General features: G+C 33.7%; 1 protein-coding gene across 10 annotated transcripts in view; it reads left to right on the top strand.

The window, feature by feature from the left end:
- LOC412893 (hemicentin-2) overlaps window positions 1-21,039 on the top strand; it is a 395,106-nt gene that overhangs the window by 296,851 nt on the left and 77,216 nt on the right. For all 10 annotated transcript variants that reach the window (XM_016915061.2, XM_016915064.2, XM_016915060.2 and 7 more), the window contains 3 exons: window positions 3,176-3,330; window positions 17,618-17,788; window positions 18,514-18,675. In XM_016915061.2, coding sequence (XP_016770550.2) covers window positions 3,176-3,330; window positions 17,618-17,788; window positions 18,514-18,675 — 488 coding nt within the window. The remainder of the gene's footprint in view (window positions 1-3,175; window positions 3,331-17,617; window positions 17,789-18,513; window positions 18,676-21,039) is intronic.

Here is a 21,039-nt window from a genome sequence, read left to right as displayed (position 1 = left end):
ACCCGCGGCGTTATGCATTCTTTTCGAAAGAGGATCAACGAGCACCCGAAATTCGATCGATACTCGATCACACGCACGAAATTCCGATTCCTTCTGATTACGGGACCGTGCTTAAGCGCGTAAGTAGACGCGAGTACGCTTCGATCTCGCGCAGACAAAGAGGATCGGATGGAGCGGAAGATCTCTAATGGAAAACGTGAATTTCGATTTAGAATGTATTGGACGGTGGAAAGGATTTAAAATATATTTGAACAAAGTAACTCGCCCCGATCATTTCGACGCTCGATACTTGCATTTTCGTGCAAAACGCGCATTTTTCTTTTCTTTTTCTTTTTTTTTTTTTTGTTTTCGTTTTGTTGTACACCGGTTAGCTGAAACGCTTTAATAGAAGCAATTTATAGTTAATTTAACTAGCGTGTTAGCGTGTAGGTAAGGAAAGTTAATTATATATATACTATGCTCTAGTTTTTACTTATTAATGTGAGGATCATGGAGAAAATTATTTTAATGTTAGGTAATTATTGTTGAGAAGATTTTAATATTAAAATTTTTTTTTTTCAAACTTGATTTAAAAAATATTGAAAGAAATATCAAATTTTTGTTTTTGATTAATTGAAGAAAGATATACAGCAATGATTTTAATATCAAAATCTTATATTATATGTTTTATTTTCTTATATTGAAGCAAAAGTTATTGATATTAAATTAATCTATAAATTATTGTTTTATTGTTTGTTATTATTTATTATATTATATAAATTGATGGAACAAATTGTTAAATAATCATTCTTACGAATTAAATTTCAGTCAGATAAAATAAACTAACTAGATAGAAATTTGTTTAACTTGATTTGTAATTTTTACAGTATAAACAATTTCAATAAAATATTTTGCTTTTCAATTGTGTTAAGTTTGAGAAATAAACAGTATTATAACTTTAGTATTAAAATATTTTAACAATTTAGGAAATATAATATAATGATGTATAATAAAACTTGGCTGTAAAGGATGACTAAAGAGATCAAAGGAAAGCTGTTCCGACAAGGACAGAATATCGTGAAAAGTTTAATGGAAGATCGCGATTCGTCCAAACACGAGACAGAGAGTTTCTTCGAGTTCCTTTGCAAAACGAAACTTCTTTGACGAGTTTAAAAAATTCTGTACGTTCTAAGTATTTGTGTAAACTTAAAACGAAAAATATGAAAAAAAAAAAGAGAGATTTTTCCAACGAAAAGTTTAAAAATAAGAATAAAGTAAATATTACTTTAATTTTTAGAGAATTTATTTTAAATAACAAAATATAACTAAAAGAAAACCATATATTTCAAAAACCAAATTAATCCAATTAATTTATTAATTGCAAACATAAAATTAGGTATACAAAATAATATTATTTAATGAAACAATCAAACTTTTAATAATACACACATCTTCTTCTGCTTCCTCATCATTGTCCATTCTCTTTTCTTACGTATACTTCATTATATATGTCCATCTCCTCTTCTCGTATATTCCACGTCTTTTATATCCTGATACCATTATCGAGACAAAAAACTCTCTAAAAAACTCTCTTTCAAAAAAATTCGTCTCAGTTACTCTTATTTCGCAAAAAAAAAACTCATTTCCAAAAAAATCTTCATATTCTTCCTTTCTGTACACGCTTGTTCAAATCTTTTCCTCCGCTTAACCAGTTCATCTCGACTTTTCTCAACAACCAAATGCGACCAGATTCCGTACTCGCGTATAATATCAAACGTCACGCAACGCGAATTGTATCAGCGACAATAAATAGATTATACGAGGACAGGACAAGTGGATTGGCATTTTACATGCTGTTGAGCTTATTTGTACAGCTGGTGTGCGTATCATTCCGTTGGCAATCAACACAAGTGCATTGCATTAATGAACAAACGCACTAGTTAATAACAATTATCGCCGGTATTCGGATATTGCGCCGCCATCCTGGTTGTTCGTCGCATCTCCCATTTCCTAAGCATTCCTGCTAACGAACCGAAACTGCTCAGAGAGTTCGAGATTTAAACAACCCGATTCGATCATTTTATTCGACGGAACAATTCGTTCAGCGAATTGTTGTTGGCCTTCGATCGGTTTGTTCGGTTAATTATCACTCGCGTGTAATACGATTTAATACGCACCATTTCCAATCGCGCAGTTATCTTGACACCGACCTGTTTTCTGGATTATATCAATGATCTCCAATAATCTGTGTAATATATTGAAATTTTCCAAAATTTATGATTATTATAAATATATAAATTATATTATTTGGAATAGAATATTCAAATAATAAAAAAGTAAGCTTTTTTGGATTATACAATAAATTTTTAGCAATTAGAAAATTAGTAGAATAGGGAAGGGATTATATTAGTTTTCAAATTCCTGTGGAGAAAGGGAAAAGTTGTATTCTCTTTTTCTTTTTTTGATTCAATTTTGCATAGGAAAATACACTTTCATATAGAGATCGTGTCATATGGTGTCATATCGGATCATTTCTTTCAACTAGTTAACTAGTCGTCGGTTATACTCATTTTTTGCTCGATGAATGATCGATCGATCGAAAAGAATCGTCCATTCGAATCGTTCAACGAAGTCGAATGATTTTGACGATCTGTCAATCGCATTGTACCGGCTCTATCGACAGTGATTGATGCACCGCTGCAACTGTATCAGGCAAATAGAATATGCGATTGTATTGTATACAATCCTAATCCTATTGTTTCCTTACTGGCGTAAGTAAAGCGGTATCGATTTAACAACGCGGTATACAGGTTGATCCGCTTCATTGTTCTATTCATTACGGCTTACTAATGAGATTGCAAATGTATCATGGGAACGACACGTATATCATTCGTTTAGAAATAAGAATTATTCTTGTCGCTTATCAATGTCGATCTTGGCTGACTCATAAAATTTAGAATTCTGGAAAAATATAATAAATGATATACAAAGTTTCTCAAAATCTCTGTTGTCTCGTTATATGCGTTCTAAGAATTATTTAAGTTCGTTTATATTTTAATTAAATATTCAAATTTTTGTTCTTTTCGTAAAGAAAATTCTCAGAAACTAACAGAGATATATTAAGTCGTAGATCTTTATTGCAAATAAATTTTGATTATTTTCCTGTAATAATGTTCGATATTTTTTATCTTTCTAGGTCTGACATACAATACACGACAAATTCGTCGAAGACATTCTTGAAGATTCCTGACGTCAAGTTGGAGGATGAAGGCCTGTACAAATGTGAAGCTACTTACTTGGCTGTGAATCGAGAGTGCAACAATGTTCAGCATATCATACTTAACGTCACTGGTAAGTTTGATTCATTTGCAATTATTGTATAAATTATTCCAATTATACGCGTCGATAAAAATTGTCTATTATGCTAATTTTCATTTATACATGAAAGAATATTAAATTCTTCTTTCATGGAAAAAATTAATCCCTTGAACTATCGTTATCAAGAACATCGTTACAGTACGTTGCCCATAATCTATGAAATTCTTTCTCAAGTTTATAAAAACTTGCAGAAAGAAAAGTTACGGTTCAAGTGATAAAGAGAAAAAGAACAAACTCTGAACTTTCTAAATAAAAGCGAGGGATGATATCCTCTTAAACCGGGCGCACTAGAAAATAGCGAATTACTTGTAATATCTTCTCGTGAAAAGGGAATCGTAAAAAATTACGTATGATTTTTTTCTCTCGTGAAAATCGTGATAAAATTTTTTCCTTTAAAAATTCTTATATCGCATAAACGAATCTATCTATTACAATAATTATTATTTTCCAATCAGACATATTTTCATTTCTTCAATATCTCATTTTCCTAATCCCTCTAAAAACAATTGTTTATAACTTGCTTAAACACGAATACGATTTCAATCACTGATCATTATAATCGTTTCACAACACAATGAATACGTTAATCGTTTCGTATATCGAATTCTTATCGATCTTTCGAAGAGACGGATACACGGGCATCAAAGAGGAGGCGGTTTTCACGGTGCGCGAACCGCGAGGTGGCGTATAATTTAATTAATCGATTAAACGGCGACGATACCAGGTAGTAAGATATGCGCGGAATAACTCGTATTAGACGTATCGTACTTGTACGATCCGTGTAATCTGGGTAATCCCAGTAATTCGACAAACGAGAAAGCCGCAGTACTAATCCGAAGTGGTAGCTGGCTAAACCACTGAATCGGTTATCTTGACACACGCAACATGTCATACTATTAAAGTGCGGTTTGAATTTGCCTACATGAAAGGGATGCCAATTACTTTGAAATTTTAGCCGGGGTAGTAGCCGACTCTCGATCGGCCAAGGGATGCCTAGTCTAAATCGTGTGATAAATATGTGTATATTTCCATGGAAATGGTTTCCGCGTTTGCGAAGAGGTATTCTTAGAGATTAAGTGGAGATCACTATTTTTTTTTATTTAATATTATACTTTGTAATATTAGTCTAATATTATACTAATATTATACTATGTAATATTATACTTTGAAAGGTAAAATGTGGAAAGACAATATTTGTTTCGATCGCGCGATATCAATGATGAAAATGATATTTTCGAAAGGATCGTGTCGAGGATGAGAAGAATTTTGCAATGGAATATTTATATAACGAGAAATTAATATTTTGTCGGAAATTAATATTTTTATTATGGAATGATCATCGTGTACGGATTTTTCACTGTAATTTTAAGCAGGCAGGATTTAATGGAATATTCGAGCATCGTATTGAAAATATTTTAATATTTCTATCGTTGTTCCACTGCAATTGTTTCCGCTATCATTAATTTTCCAATTTTTTTTTTTTTGCACTCAAGATCGTGATGATAAAAATACGCGGTTAAAAAAACTTTAGAAAATTTCTCGAACAATATCTTCTGATACTTTATCATCAAGAAGTTGAAAATTTCTTACGCTTCTTATTATTATTTTCATCTTGGCTCTTACCTGCTAGAAACTCGAAAGGATTAGGATTGCACTTTTTAATAAAAAATACTTGAATAATCTCAAACGAATCCAAATTATATTTTTTTATTCGACTACAATATACCAAGATTCAATAACCGTTATTCTTGTCGAAGAAATCGTTTCTCATTGTCGGTTCTCGGAAATTTTCACGAGAACTCCTCCCAACAATGTTGGAAACTGCCCAAGGTTTCTATTACGATCCTTAGACTGCCGCAAAACCGTGCTAATAGCGGCGGGGCCCATTTTGAACTCGTCCAACCGTAGTGAAACTGTTCATCCATTGAGACTTTATTGTAATTACCGCCGTGTCACCGGTGCGATACATGCGAATGTAGCCGGAAGTTGTAGCGCGGAAGCCGAAATGTCTCGCGTTTTCCCGCGTTTCCGGAAACTCCTCCGAGTTCCTGGTCAAACCGCAACTTGTGGAATTGTAAATCTTTCGACGATACATCTCTACCTTGCATAGTTTAATAATTTAACAAACTAGTCAAACAATCTTTATATTTTTCAATTTTTCAAATTTATGTTTTAATTTCTTTTTTCGCCTTGATAGAAAATTATTCAACAAAATTTTTGTTTTTATTAAAATTGTATAAGAAGTTTTGAAGATGATGGATTTTTATGAATCTTGTCTAATCTAAAGAAATTCTATACTATGGAAATTTTGCAGCAAATAAATATTCTTAAATGAAATTTTTCAAATTAGATACGCAAATTAAGAAAACTTGTACGTTAATCTTAAAATCAGTTTATATCAGTCGAATATTTAATCTTGTATTAGAAGTATCAATAAAATTTTTCGAACGAATCACGAAAAAAAGAAAAAGAAAAAGGAACGAAAGAGTGGAGGCAAACGATAATTTAACGCGTCAAAACGAGCAACGAAGGTCGAAGGTCGGTGGGCGACAATGAACCAGACGAAATAAAAACAATCAGAACTCTCCTATTAAAAGTTGCAAATTGCACACTTGTATGTAAAAATATATCGTTATGCCCGTTCCTCTCGTTCTCACAATATTACTCCAGAGGAACAAATACGCTTTTCAAAACCGAGCCTCGTCGCCCTCACTAATGATACGTTTACTCTATTGTTATAAAAATTATTATACGATACAATTAAGAATCTCGAACTATCGGCTGCAAGAAATTTCCATAGTATTTTTTTTTTTTTTTTTAATGAATTCACTGCCACAGTGATTGATTAATAATAATAATATTTATTGGTACGTTCGATGCAAATCTCCTTTTATCTCGTCGACAATTTGGGTGTGCAACATCAATCGTGGAAATATATTTCGTCGGCCGTGTGATTCCTCGTCAAAATAGAATTTCGAAATAAAATAGTGGGGAATTGAAAATAGAATAAATATTCGAGCGCGAAATTAATTTTTTATCAAGAAGTTTTTAAAATTCGTGCATGAAAGTATGTATATGTACACGCGATGAGAAATTGATCAAAGCGAGGTTCGATTATAAAAGATTTAAAGGCTTTTTTTGTATTTATCTCCTCGTTAAATTAAACTCGGACGATTAGTGATTGTGCATTATATTTTTTTCTTTCTTTCTTTCGAAAATTCGCAATAAATTTAACCGATGGATGACGAGGTTTATTTATTTATATACGAGAGATATATAGAGATTGTTTTGTAGATATTCGCGAACGTTGTTAAGGTTTTCGAGCGTGTCTGTAAGCCAGATATTGAAAATAAACAAAGGCTTGGAATTGTAATATGAATCACGTAGATAGCAGATAGTGAGTCATTTATCGAAAGCTGGCCGAGGAAATATGGAAATATGGATAACCGAGTTTCGAAGGATCGAAGATTGGAGGAACAATCGGTCGAGTTTCATTGATAATAATATTGAACATTGGAATTTTCTAAGATTTTTTCAATTCGAGGCGCAATATTTTAACGATACTGTAGAAAGAACAAAAATTTAATCGTAAGAAAATAATTCGTCGTAATATTTAATTATTCCAAAATAGTACAATTTAATCTAAAATGGATTGAAACGTAATACTAATACTTCTCTTCTTAAATATCCAAATAAGTGTTTTTGGATATTCAGAAAAGGATTCTCGAAATGAAATGGAGGGGGAGGGGGAGGGAAGATCCAAAAATTATTCTCTCCCCGATAGGCTTGGGGCAACAACTGAAAGTAGCACATACGCGAGGGAAGTAGATCCAACGTGGAGGGAATCTCAGCACAATTTTTCGGCTGAGTGACACGGTTAAGGGGCGAAATTAAACACTGGATTCCTCTTTCTTACGTGCTTCATACGGGAGTATCACTCGTTGTCCTTGTCATATAAGACAGCTTGGCTTCGGGCGATCGCAGCTCTCATTTCTTTTTTTAAAATGGCACGTGCCTTTTGCCTCGTTGCCGCGTATTTATATTGTCGGTATGAAATAATTTAAGAGAGATCATTATTCCGCACAAAGGAATCACTTTTACTGAAGTGTTAATTAAAAACAGCGAGTTTTTTTTTTTTTTTTGTTCATCACAATTTGAAATGATAAAATGGCTGGATAACATTCATTTCTTTTTTTCTAGATTATAAATTCGTGTGGAATAAGAAAAATTTTATCGATTCTCATATAATCTGAATAGATTTTCTTGAATTCTGAGTTGTATAGTTCCTCTGTCACTTGGATTAATTGACAAATCAATTTCTTCCACTCTCTTCTAAATAGATTGTCTCGTTTTTTTGGTTAGAACTTTTGCTTTTGTATGGGTAATCGTTTTCTTCATAAATTTTCCAAGAGACCTTCCATTATCGTTTAAATACAAAGTATAAACATTTCTATTCGAGTTCGAGTTTCGATATTCGAAGGGAAGGAGAAAGGACAAAAAGATGGGGAAGATGGGGAAATCGAGTTGGATTTTATTTTACAAGAGCTTTGGGTCTCCAAAGCTGGCTGAAAACGTATGGCGAAACTTTCACATCAACCTAATACCTGTCCGAAAGTTTTCTATAACTCTTGCCGCGGAAAACGCGTAGGAGACGTGCGATTCCAGACGGTCAGAATGAAATTTGAAAACTTGAAACTCATTCCGTGTATATCGCGTCGCGATTCTTTCCACCTGGTTTCACGTTGCGCCGAATTATAATAAAAATATCGTTATCGATATATGATTAGTCCACGGGATTTTTCTGCGCATACCTTTGGTATCGCGTGTGCTTTGGACATTTTACGAGATCAATTCGATTGAGAATGATTGTTCAAAAAAATTAAAATTAATGAACGATTGTCGCGCAACGATTATCTCAAAACTTGATTAAAAGCGGTTTAAAATTAGAGAATGTTTGAATCGCTATACCTTCGAAGATAGTTGTTTCCGGTCAACGAAGTGAACGATCGATAGAAATTTTGCCCTTGCCTTTGATTTTCGTTTATTTCGATACCACTTCCGGTTCTCGAAATATCCTCGTGTAAAGAACGATTTTTATTTCGTTCATCTCGAATCTCCGATTAAACCGTATTAAAATTCCAGAAACTTTGAACCGCTGTAACTCTGAAGATATCGACTTGCGATCGATGAATGAAAGCTCGTTAGAAGCGCGAATCCTTCCCCTTTGAAATCCTTTTTCGTTCGTTTCGATACGACTTCCGGTTGCCGAGATATCGTCGTGCAAAGGAAAGGGTAATTTTCGATCGTTTACTCTATCTCCATCCTTGTCGTTTACTCGGACCTCTCGCTCGCGCCTCGTCTCCACTGACCTATCCCAAACCCCAGACGAGCGGTTCCGGGAAAAATGTAGGTCACTAGATCGAGCGCCAATTCATAATCTCGACACTGTGTTTAAGCATCGTGAAAATTTTTACGTATCTCGGCAACCGATTGAGATATCGAGACAATTCAAAATTCTGATTTCTGTATAATTGAATATTTGAATATGTTTTGCATAAAAATTTAATTCTTCTACATGAAGAGATGTTAGCATTGAATTTACAAATGAAATTAGCTATTGTTTTATTGTCGAGTCCGCAGATATTTATATTTGTAAATAAATAATTATAATTGTTTTCTTTTAAATTCCTTATTTAGTTTAAAAATGTATATGGAATATCAAGAAAAATACAATATTGTAACGAATTCGATACACCGTAATCCATTTTAAATTAAAGCGATCTCCAATTAACGAGAAAATTAATTGAAAATATTTGAATATTTCTTCGATTATGTAAGAAGAAAAAAAAAAAATAAGAAATAGAAAAGAGGAAAGATTGAAAATTTTAAAAATAGAAATATCGTGAAATTGATTAAATCAAAGAGTGATCCTTTCTTTTTTTTTCACCTTTTTTAATTATACTCTCTTGATATAATACCTCATAATGAGAGTATAGCACGAATATTCTGAACTTTGATGGATGGGATATAAAATGCAATTTTCACACGCATCTGCGCAGCGTGAAATCACTCTACTTGCTCTTTGCACTGATAAAAATTCAATGAGGCACACCCTATAATTCATTGAAATAAAATTTCATTTTGACGAAATTGAATTTTCTGGAACTATAATGGAGATAATGCACGAAATCAGAATATAGAATAACTAATATTCTTTTTTTTTCTTTTTTTCCTTTCGTCTACCAATAATACAAATAATACAAAATTATATTCCTATAATAATAAATCACTCGCACGAAAGATGCGATAGAATAAAATATTGGGTTAGAATCGTTGAAATATTGATTTCATTCTTATTTATTATATTTTTCAAACATCGAAATCGATGATATGAAATATATATACGCCGGAGAGGGTGATATCAATCGTGACATTGAGACTCCAATAACACGATTCACATTCAAAAAAAAACATTCGTCCATCCATCTCTGATCCGATGTTAATCTGTTGAAAAAGAAATGGAAGATACAGGATAAACATTGCCAGTCCAGAAAACTGGCACAGTCAACAAAATCACGCATAACAATCGGGAATAAATCACTCTTGCCACCAAATAAATATATCCTCGTCCACGCGTTGGTTGAGAGCTTTTCCTATCGTGAGCTTCGATCGTCGCGATTTTCAACTTCTCTCCCTAAAAAAAAAAAAAAAAAAAAATAAATAAATAAATAAAAATAAAAAAGAAAGAGAAGTAATAAAATTCGGACAGAGTATCATTGATGAAGCGACACTATAATTAAGATCCCCTAATTTGAGAGAAGTAGATAGCAGCCGTTTTGCCGGTTGTTGGCACTGTGTCCGTGTTCCACTATTGGCTACTGGTAACGCGTATTTCAAAGGGCAATTTATCGGATGGAAAGCTGTTACGGTCGCGTCGAGAAGTGGCAATCGAGCTATATTTAAATCGTATGAAGGGCTACTTGTCTCGCGGCCAATCCAATTATATCTTCTGGCTGCTGGAAATTATGGGATTTCAGTGCCACTCTCTTGGATCATTGAGCAGCGATCGATCCCCAATACTTCTCACTCGACGCTCCTTCTTGCTCGTTCTAAATTCTGGAATACATCGATCCTCGATGGAATGTTTTTTTCGTATTATTAAAACTGATTCTTCGAGAGTTTAATTTCGAGGAATTGGGAGGATAGAATCGATTTTAATAATAGATTTTGTTAAAATTGCGAATGCTAATGTGACGTGTGATTTATCTTTATTATTTATTTTTGGAATATTCTACAAGCATCTCGAAAGCAGAGATTGAGATTTTTTTTTAGGTATGTTATAGTAAATTTGAAATTTTAGAATATCCTAGATTTCAGCAGTTATACGTACTTACGCTGTTGCACCAATTGCAAGGCAGGGACGTTCATTAAGGAGAAAATTGCAACTAGTTAACAGTTCCTAATAACACTTTTTGCAACACGTTACCGAAATAACGCAATATTTCCCGAAAATTAAAGCAACATTTTTATCGAGAATTCAGATTATCTTATCAGTTTCGCCAAGCTCGTGCAAGTTTTTTTCATCGTGCAACAGCATATTGTACTCTGGGGACCCGTTCCCTCGATTTTTCCAGGGAAGAGTGAAAATTTCCATCGAATTTCGTCGTAGAATCGCGTAGAAAGTTTTCGCGCGATATCTCCTCGTTCTGTTATTTTCTTAACAAAATGTTAATCGTGATATAAAATCGTTCTTCGATTCGCATCATTTTTAAATCATGATCATTTCTATGATTTTCTTCGCGAGAGAGAAATTTTAAGACTTCCTCGCGCGATAATTATATCGAACGATTAAAAGATGCAATTTATTTAAACTGACGCTGAAAGGGGAAGATCAAACGAATCGATATTTTGATTTACGTTAAGATTGAATTTTTCATTTTAATCCGATGATTAGCTTCCTTTCGTTGAAACATATCAGAGATATGATGAGATATATTCAATTTCCGGCGATGGAAGACGATGGATCGAAAGGTTTCGATAGAAATTTTGCTTCATTTAAATGCAAATTACGCGATAAATTCTTATTGAATTGTGGGGGGCATGTCGGCAAGAGGGATGGGGTGAATTGTTCATTAAGGGAAAATAATTACGAGGGAGAGTTTGGAATGTTTAAAAATTGTTTGGAAAGTAAAGTGTAAGGCATCTAGATATTCGATGAAATTAGCACTTTTGCGAATTAAACGCAATCACAATTTTTCTCCACCAATAATTCGTTTAATTGAATCGTTATTACGAGAGTGGGAAATAATAATAAAATAAAGAGAGAATTATAAAGTAAAGTTTTTTATTACTGTAATTTTTTTTTTATCTAATATCATAAAATTATATTACACTAATCTTAAATATATAACACGAGATTTTTTTTTTTTAATCAATTACAATTGGAAAATAAATCTTGAGATGGATCGATCTCTTTCAAAATTAATTGAATGTGAAAATTTCGCGATATTTTTTTCTTTAAATAATTTTTAGTAAAAATAAAAATCGTTTCGTTTATTTGTAACCGTTAAAAGCAATTCGCCTGGTATTAATTTGTCTGAGAATTAATTTTTAATCCCATTATTATCGAGGATACGATGAAAATTGAACTGGAATACAAAGAAGTGTGATATTTATTCAAATTAAATCGTATTAAATTTCACGTTGAACATTCCTATTATTATAAATATAAATGATATCCGAATTCATAATATCCTTTATAATTTCCATTCGTATTCCATTCGCAATTTTACAACATTGTTCATCCCGTGTTTCGTATTCCTTCCGAGTTTCCGCCATCCACTTTCGTTCTCTCGAAGCTCATTTCACCTCGTATCGTGAAATCGCTGCGCAGGGACCCAGCGATTTGCTAGATTAGAGAAACTCTCTGGCGAGGCTTGTGACAAGTGGTGCACTTTCTCGTATAACTGTGTCCCGCGAAGCTTTTCCTCCTTTTTACCAAAATAACTATCATGAACGATGACTGGACGTGCAACCGACGTTAATTTCAAGGTGGAATTTTACCTTTATTAAGGGCTCGTTAATCCTGAAATCGTGAAATTGCCCGTATAAAAAGAAAAAGGAAAAAAAGGATTAGAAATTTATTAGATACAATCGGATATTGTTGCGAATGAAAATTTCTCGTCCCAAATGAATTACTAAATTGTCGTGTATATATTTTATATAATAAATATCACCTAATTATTACGAATTATAGCACGTTGGCGAGAACATCTTGGGATCAAAGTAACTTGTATTTGTAATCCAGTAGTCTAAACAGAGGGACCCAAAGGGATTTTCGCGAAGTCTGAACTACTAGGTACGGCGTAGTTCTTAGTTTGCCTACATCCTTGCAAACAATGATCTTTGGAAAGCGGTTCCAATTACCGAAGCCTGCCAAGGAGAGATTATTTACCTCCAAGAGTCTCGTTTATATACTTCATACTACACACTGTCTCCTAAATAATTCCATCTGTCGTTTTTGCGACGAGATTAGGATTCTATTTATTCTAGAATAAATAATAAAAGGACAGATATCTATAAAAAGATTCACGATCTCAAAATTACTTATTTCTCTTTCTAATTTTTATTAAATCCAAAGAGATATATCAAATACATTCCTAGATTCCTTATCTCTTGAATTGTCATCTCTCTCTCTATATATATAACTCCAACACGAACGATAAAAAGAAAGAATAAAATTTCTTCAAAGCCGTCATCCGCGGCTGTCCATCACTGAATCGATCCTCCAAGTCCGCGCACACGCTTCCCCTTCGACTCGCCGATAAAAAGTCGCCGTAAATTCGCAAGATGAATTTTCCCAGGGAAAACAGTTACTTGACATTCAGTGGCTCGCGGTGAATTCAGCCGGGGCTCCGTACCCGGAAGCGGCACTTGCACGCGTTGAAAAGTTTATTCATAGCCCGGGCCCGAGAAAAAACCTGGTCCGCCTCGTTTTTTTCAAACCGACCCCGCGCCTTCGCCGCCCCCCATCCCTCTCGCACAATGGCCGACCGTGTCCAAGGGAATCCTGAATTGAAAAAAAAAAAAAAAAAAGGAAAAAGAAAAAAAAAGAACCGGGGTTTCAAACGTCCCCGCAGACGTGCCTTTCATTGGGGAGATATTGAGTTCAGTAGGGTGTGGAGAGGAGGGAGGGAGGGGGGGAAAGAGGGAAACACCGGACAAGGAGGAGGATCTTCCGGGTATTATGATCCGTCCAAGTTTTCCGCACGATTTACCTGCGACTGGCTTCGAGTGTGCAACGGAAGTTGGACCGGAGTGGTGAATAATAACTTGCGGTATTCTTAGTTCTCTGTTTAGATGGGATGTTTCGATGAAAGTGTCGCCATTGGTTTCACAGTTGCGAAAGGGGGAGGGAGTAAGGGTGGGTGTGAATGGCGTTGAACGAAATGTTAGGGGGAATGGAAGAGGGTGCTTTGTCGAATTGGGGTGAAGTTTGTGTTGAAGGCGCGATAAAGTTTGATACTACCGGTGAATGGGGTTAAGTGTGTCGTGAACAGTAGATTTGAACGTTGACGAATTCGAGTTTTCTTTTTTTTCTGTTTTTTAAGGGTTTTTGGAAGAAGGAAGTCGAGTTCAGAGATAGAATATTCTTAATTTGATAGGAACAAGTTTTAAAATTTTTGTTGTGGAACTAGAAATAACTAGGAAAGAAGTAGAAGAGAAAAAGGGATAATATTGGTGAAAACGATAGATTTGAACGTTGACAAATTCGAGTTTTCTTTTTTTTTTTTTTTTTAAGAGTTTTTGGAAGAAGTTGAGTTCAGAGATAGAATCTTCTTAATTTGATAGGAACAAGTTTTAAAATTTTTGTCGTGGAACTAGGAATAAGTAGGAAAGAAGTGGAGAGAAGAGAAAAAGGGATAATATTGGTGAAAATAGTAGATTTGAACGTTGACGAATTCGAGTTTTCTTTTTTTTTTTTTTTTTTTTTAAGGGTTTTTGGAAGAAAGTCGAGTTCAGAGATAGAATATTCTTAATTTGATAGGAACAAGTTTTAAAATTTTTCTTGTGGAACTAGAAATAACTAGGAAAGAAGTAGAAGAGAAAAAGGGATAATATTGGTGAAAACGATAGATTTGAACGTTGACAAATTCGAGTTTTCTTTTTTTCTGTTTTTTAAGGATTTTTGGAAGAAGGAAGTCGAGTTCAGAGATAGAATCTTCTTAATTTGATAGGAACAAGTTTTAAAATTTTTGTCGTGGAACTAGGAATAAGTAGGAAAGAAATGAAGAGAAGAGAAAGGGATAATATTGGTGAAAACAGTAGATTTGAACGTTGACGAATTCGAGTTTTCTTTTTAAGGGTTTTTGGAAGAAGGAAGTCGAGTTCAGAGATAGAATCTTCTTAATTTGATAGGAACAAGTTTTAAAATTTTTGTTGTTGGAACTAGGAATAAGTAGGAAAGAAGAGGAAAAGGGATAATATTGGTGAAAATTAACGTATTAATTATTAAACTTGAGCAGACAAAGGATATTATTGAATTGTATACACTTTTGGAAAAAATTGTATTATTCATTGCGTACTTGAGGGAGATGTGACGTATATGAAAGTGAATATAACGATACTTTGTTAGTTTACTCAAAAGTGTCAAGATCTGATGATAATATGAAATGGAAGATTAAAGTTTGAGGAAACTATATGGTGAGGAAATGTAATAAGGGTGTAACATGACAGCGCCGCATATTATGCACGACATCGTTTTCGTTAGAGTAACGAAGAAACTCTAGCATTTTCGACGAGTTGCTTAAATAATAAAATTTTGATAAATTTTTGATAAATAATAAAAAATATAATTATCATACATGATACGTTCATCGAGTTGTTTGAAAATTAAAATTGTACAAACTTTTCTATTTCTGTAGTTTCAAAAATTCAATTTATGATATCTCTCTCTATATCTCGTACAATTTAATAAAATTAAAAAAATTTTTATAAATCGTCGTTTATAATGGTAATATTAAATTATTCTTGGAAAATGTGTATTATTATTAGCAAAATTAACAAACAAATTCCAGTTTTAGTTGTTGGAAATGGATACAACTAATGAAACTATACGAAAAGAAAAACATCTCGTTGATTATTCGCTAATCGAAAATTTATTAGAACGTTCATTATTCACTCGTTAATCGAGCGAAATATTCTTTCGTGAGACAAAGGCGTGAGACGAGATTGATATTCGATATTAAAGTCGAAATTTATGGGAGTTCGCGTGATTAGAAGTGCGACGATATCGATTAGCTATTAATCGACGAGAAACGAGATTGATGAACAGGAAATTAAACGGAAATTTAAATAAATTAAAATATGAGCGAGAGGAAAATCGACCGTTTCGATTTTTTTTTTTCTCTCCACCGAATATTGGACACAATTAATGTTGAAATGGAGAAAAAAAAATAAATATATATATATATGAATTTTCAATATTCCTTCCAAAATTTTCGTTCAATAAATATTGAACGATCGGTAATTGAATTATTACTAGAATTTAATCAGTTTTTATATCGGAAATGGACCAATAATTTTTTTTAATAGCATTCTATTTATTTATTTTTTTTAATTAGTGAATTCTCTTATAAAATCATTAATAATTTTTTTTTTACATATCAAAATAGTTTAAACGAAAATTGTTGAAATTGAAATAGAAAAATGACAAAAACATTTATATAAAAGTATTGCAATCTTTTTATTGTATTTTTTCGAAACAAGTGTTTCGTTATTAAAAATATTATATTAACGTATCTATAAATAGATAAATATGATTGAAACCAGATACATCTAATACTCGTTTTTCTAATACTATCGAAACTTTCTCCTTCTTTTTCTCTCTAAACTTTCCCACCCCCCTCAAACTTTCCAAACTTTACACCAAGTATTCACCCTTGAGAAGATTTATTCTTCTGTACATACACTCGCGGATATATCACATAGCCATTTAGCCTTCGTACAGATTTTCAAAATATTCGTCTATTCCAAAATGTTTGAAAATATGTTTCAACCTGACATTTATTATCGCATAAATTCGTCGGTCAATCCGTCATTCTTTTGTTGTATTTCGAATATCCGTCTTCAATTTCTACACCTGTATCTTCCGAGTTTGTATTAAAATATGCACGACTAAAGAATATCATGGAATCTTTCATTCAAAACATTTCACAAATTCAAATCTTAATGTACCATTTATCTTATTCTTCATCAAAATTAAATTTGATTTTAATAAAACAGATTAAGGAAGAAAGAATTAGATCATGTTATTTTAAACCTGTACATCATTTAATTTGTGTGAATATTATAGGTTTTGCCATTACTGTCTTATTAAATTGTTTAATTATTAATTTGATATAAAATTTAATAACATTTAATTCTTACATTTTTATTTAATAATGTGAGATACAATTAGAAATATATATATAAGGATGTATTTTAAATTCAAGAATTGAATTCCTGTCCAAAATCATTTTAGAATAATTCAGATTAATTAAGGTTACTCTTAGAAGAGAAATTCAGAGTTGTATCCCATGATTTAATTTATTTAGGAACTTTTGTACAATAATAGACATTTAGAAGATAATGGCATTTTTCCATTTTTCAATCTTGATTTTCTCTGATAAATTTCCAACCAAAAAATTATATATTCCATCTAATTTATTTTTTTATATGATAAACAACTTTTCTCATTAATCAAATTAAGAATTCAAGAATTTACAATACTTTCATTAATTTTGATTAATTAAGAGTATTGAAATAATGTTCATCAAGTTTCTATTAAACAATTAATATACAATTATTTAAAAAATTAATTTATATGTTCGGGATAAATCATCTCACGATTTTTCCTCCAATTTTTTCTCGTATAAATTTATTAAAAAGCATTACAAACGAACAATATAATATAACAAATTAAAAAAGAACTCGAGAATACATACGTATTCTTAAGTTTCAAATCGACCGACGAGAGATTAATACAGATAGGGGGATTAAACCGACTGTTATAACTAAGCGTACTTGTATTCGCAATCAATATTGAATCGTTCGGTTTGCTTTCGAGGAAGTCGACGGGGGACCTGACCAAACAACGTGAGATTCCTGTTCGATAAACAGCGGCCTGTGTGTGCCGAACAGTAGCCAATAATAGTAGAACGAATCGAAGACGCTTTTTAACCGTGTAATTGACCGAATTCTCGTTCTTCTCTCTTCACAGTTCAGCCTGCATTCGTACGTGTCATCGACGAGACGACGAGGAAGACGTTAAGCACCGGCGCCACTCTAGGGCCTATAAACGAAGGCTCCGTGATTTCCTTGTACTGCGAGAGCGGCGAGGGGAAGCCAGTGCCTACGGTCGAGTGGTTCAAGAACGAGCAACCCGTGGAAGGTAAAGTTTAAAGAGAAATCGCAATACTTATATCTTTTTCCTCTTTCCCTTTTTTTCCACGACTCTTTCTTTTTTTTATAATCGTCGTAAGAATATTTCTGAAAAAAAGTGAGTCTTTTTAAGTAATAAGAACTTTAATTACTCGTGAAAATTATTTTACTAACAAGATTCTTAAGAGTATGATATAGAATATAACGTATACGATATATTCCGACCATCGGTCTTATTTAGAAACAAGAATCTCGTATTCGTCACGCGTATTCTACGATAATAGGAACCGTCGCTCATGTTATGCGGTTACAAGCAAATCATGGCGTATCGAGTTACGAAGTATATTAGATACTCGTGTCGCAATTTCGATATTATATATAGAGAAATCTTGATTCCTGAGATAATCGAAATTGTGAAAGAGACGATTTTTCAAGTTTTTTTAAGTTTCATAAAAAAAAAGAAAATTGGAATTTCATTGAAAAAGTATGAAGATAATAAAATTGAATAATCTGAGAAGAGTTTATTATAAAGTTATATATAAAGTCGAAAATTTGGAAACGTGTAACGTTCGAAACACGAGGGATCACGAATCCTCTCTCTCAAATTCCACACTCATCTTCATACTCAGATTCATACTCGAAATCATTCCCAAACAATCGACCCCTTGTTGTACCCTGCAGAAACTCGATATAGAAACGCATATCTGAACACACGTTTGATCGGCCCTGTTTCAGCGTCCAGCTTGACGACGATAGCCGAGAGCGGAATAGGGAACGCGAGTAGTTTGCTGCAGATGCAAATCACACGCGACGAGCTCAATACAACTTTCACGTGTAAAGTCAACAGTACAGCCCTCGTCGAGCCTCTCACCGTCGACATCAAGCTCGATGTTCATGGTAAGTGCGCGTTATCAATCCTTTTTGTATCAAAATTTTTAATTCTTTTCCTTCGCTCAAATTCTCCATGATCTCTCTGATGATCGATAAATAATCTTACAATCCTGGTTATACACATTTGTGTACAATTTCAAATGATAAGCGGGTGATAATTTTTCTTTTATCCGTCGTCTCGATCCTGAGAGAGAATAATCCCGGCGAATCCTCGAAACGAATCGTGTTATTCGTTTATCTGGACATCTCGTCTAGAGATCTCCTTTTCAGGAGGAAGAGGAAGTCTCGAAAGGGTGTGAAATACGATCCCCTTGCGCCCTCCTTAGCATTCTTTTCGTGCGTGCCCCTCGTCCCTCCCTCTACGCGATTGTTTCCGCTCCGGAATTGAACGCTCTCCCTTTCAGAAGGATAGAAGGTATAGAAATCGTTCTGAACATCTCGAAATTGAATTTATAGCTTTTGCAAACTTTTTCATTTCCTTTCCTCCCTGTGTATGCACGAGACAACCGCTTTGAACAAAGTAAATTATTTTCGCGGAGCAATTTAAAGATTTCTTGATCTTTTTATTCAACGAGATTTACTCTCAGATATTAGTTCTTTTCCTTCTTTTTTTTTCAAAAGAGGGATATGAAATGGTGAAATAAATCCTTGCTGCAATTCCATTGGAATTATTGAAGATATATATATATATATAGAATTTTAGATATCGTAGGAATTGATATTCAGAGGAGATATCGTTATTAAGTAGATATTTTCCTCGATGTTAAGATCTTTGACACTTTCCAAGGGATTTTCGTCTTAACTCGTGGCTGACTCAACAGCCGAGAATCATTACACCAACCATTGTCAGCGTGGATCTAAACCGCGGCTTCGAGGAACTTGGCCTCGAAGAGTGGGGTCGTGTAAATTTAATCGAGACCCATTGTGTGCACGTGTGTGTGCAAGAACGACGAAATGGTGGACCGTTCCGTTTAAAGTTGTGAACACATTGCATTTCGCACGTGTGACGCGTGTACACGGGAAACAAAGTCGAAGATAAATCGGTCCATGAGTCGAGCAGTGTTCAGAGAGAGGTGTCGTCAAGAGCAGTGTTCAAAAGATGGGATGATTCGAACATTAAAGGGAAGATTAAATAACGAGTTACGATTTCCGCCAATCCAATCCACCAACGGTGGATAATGGATGGTAAGGGAAGATTAATGTTTTTCGGATGATACCAAGAATTTCCTCAACGTTCAATTCTCGCAGCGTAAAGTTTACGAAAGTTAAGCGTGATCTATGAATTATAAACGAAGCGAAAAGGGAATCAGAATCGTCGGTGAATTACGATCTCTTGCTACTTTTAAGTCATAAATCAAACCGGGGTGAAAAAAGTCTTTTTCGTTGAAACTATGATCGTTAAAATTCGTGTGCGAAATGTGTGCCCCTTCGCTTGTAATTTCATTCAATTCCCCGCTGGCTTTCCTCCCCTCCTTTTCCTTTTTTACATCTTTCCATTCCTCCCCTCTTTTCGCCGAGCATTCCATCCATAACACACGAGATTCTTTCTTTCTTTCTTTCTTTCCTTCCTTTCTTCCTTTTTTTTTTTTTTTTAATTTGGTAAGTCGTGAAAAATGAACGCATCTCCCTAATGAATATCATTCAACGCAACTTTCCCTTAATGCAATATTCCGTAATTTATTTCTGTCAGTTTTCTCTCCTCTTTTTGATTTCACTCTTCTCGATTCGCGCCTTTCTTCCCTGAATTTCTCTCCATTTATCTCCGTCGAGTAATCGTCGCAATATTATTTAATAATAATAATAATAATGATTTTCGATAATTGTTTCCTCTCCTTTTTTTTTTTTAAATCGAATTTGAGTTACGTACATGGTGATAATTTCCACGTCTATTTATGAAATCGAAATCGTGCCGCGAATTTCTATCCAAGATACGCATCTTTAATCCTGGTAAAATAGAAGATACCATTGAGACGATATATCCTGTATCGCATCCCGTATCTCGCTGTACAACGCTGTAGGGTTAATATTAAGTATGGATCACTGGGGCACGGCGTGGAATGCCTGATCTATATCAGCCCGTAACTACTGACTGGGATTACCCAATGCGCTCTGTGATTTAGGATAGTTGTCGATGTAAATGAAATACCGTTATATATTATATCGAGTCTATCTCGTTCTAACCTGTAAATAATCGATCGATTATTTGCAATAACAAATAATTGTCACGATCCTTAAAAATCATTCTGACATTTTAATCGATAATAATTCATGATATATATTCAAATTTCTTGTTCGCTCCTATTACAACACCTGGTACAACCTCATCATTCCCTTTCCTCCCCTCTTACCGACACTGACTAAGTGAAATCG

The sequence above is a fragment of the Apis mellifera genome, linkage group LG11, assembly GCF_003254395.2.
Source record: "Apis mellifera strain DH4 linkage group LG11, Amel_HAv3.1, whole genome shotgun sequence".
Lineage (NCBI taxonomy): Eukaryota > Metazoa > Arthropoda > Insecta > Hymenoptera > Apidae > Apis > Apis mellifera.
The sequence above is the reverse complement of the archived record's forward strand: the minus strand, read 5'-3'. Positions and strand labels throughout refer to the sequence as shown.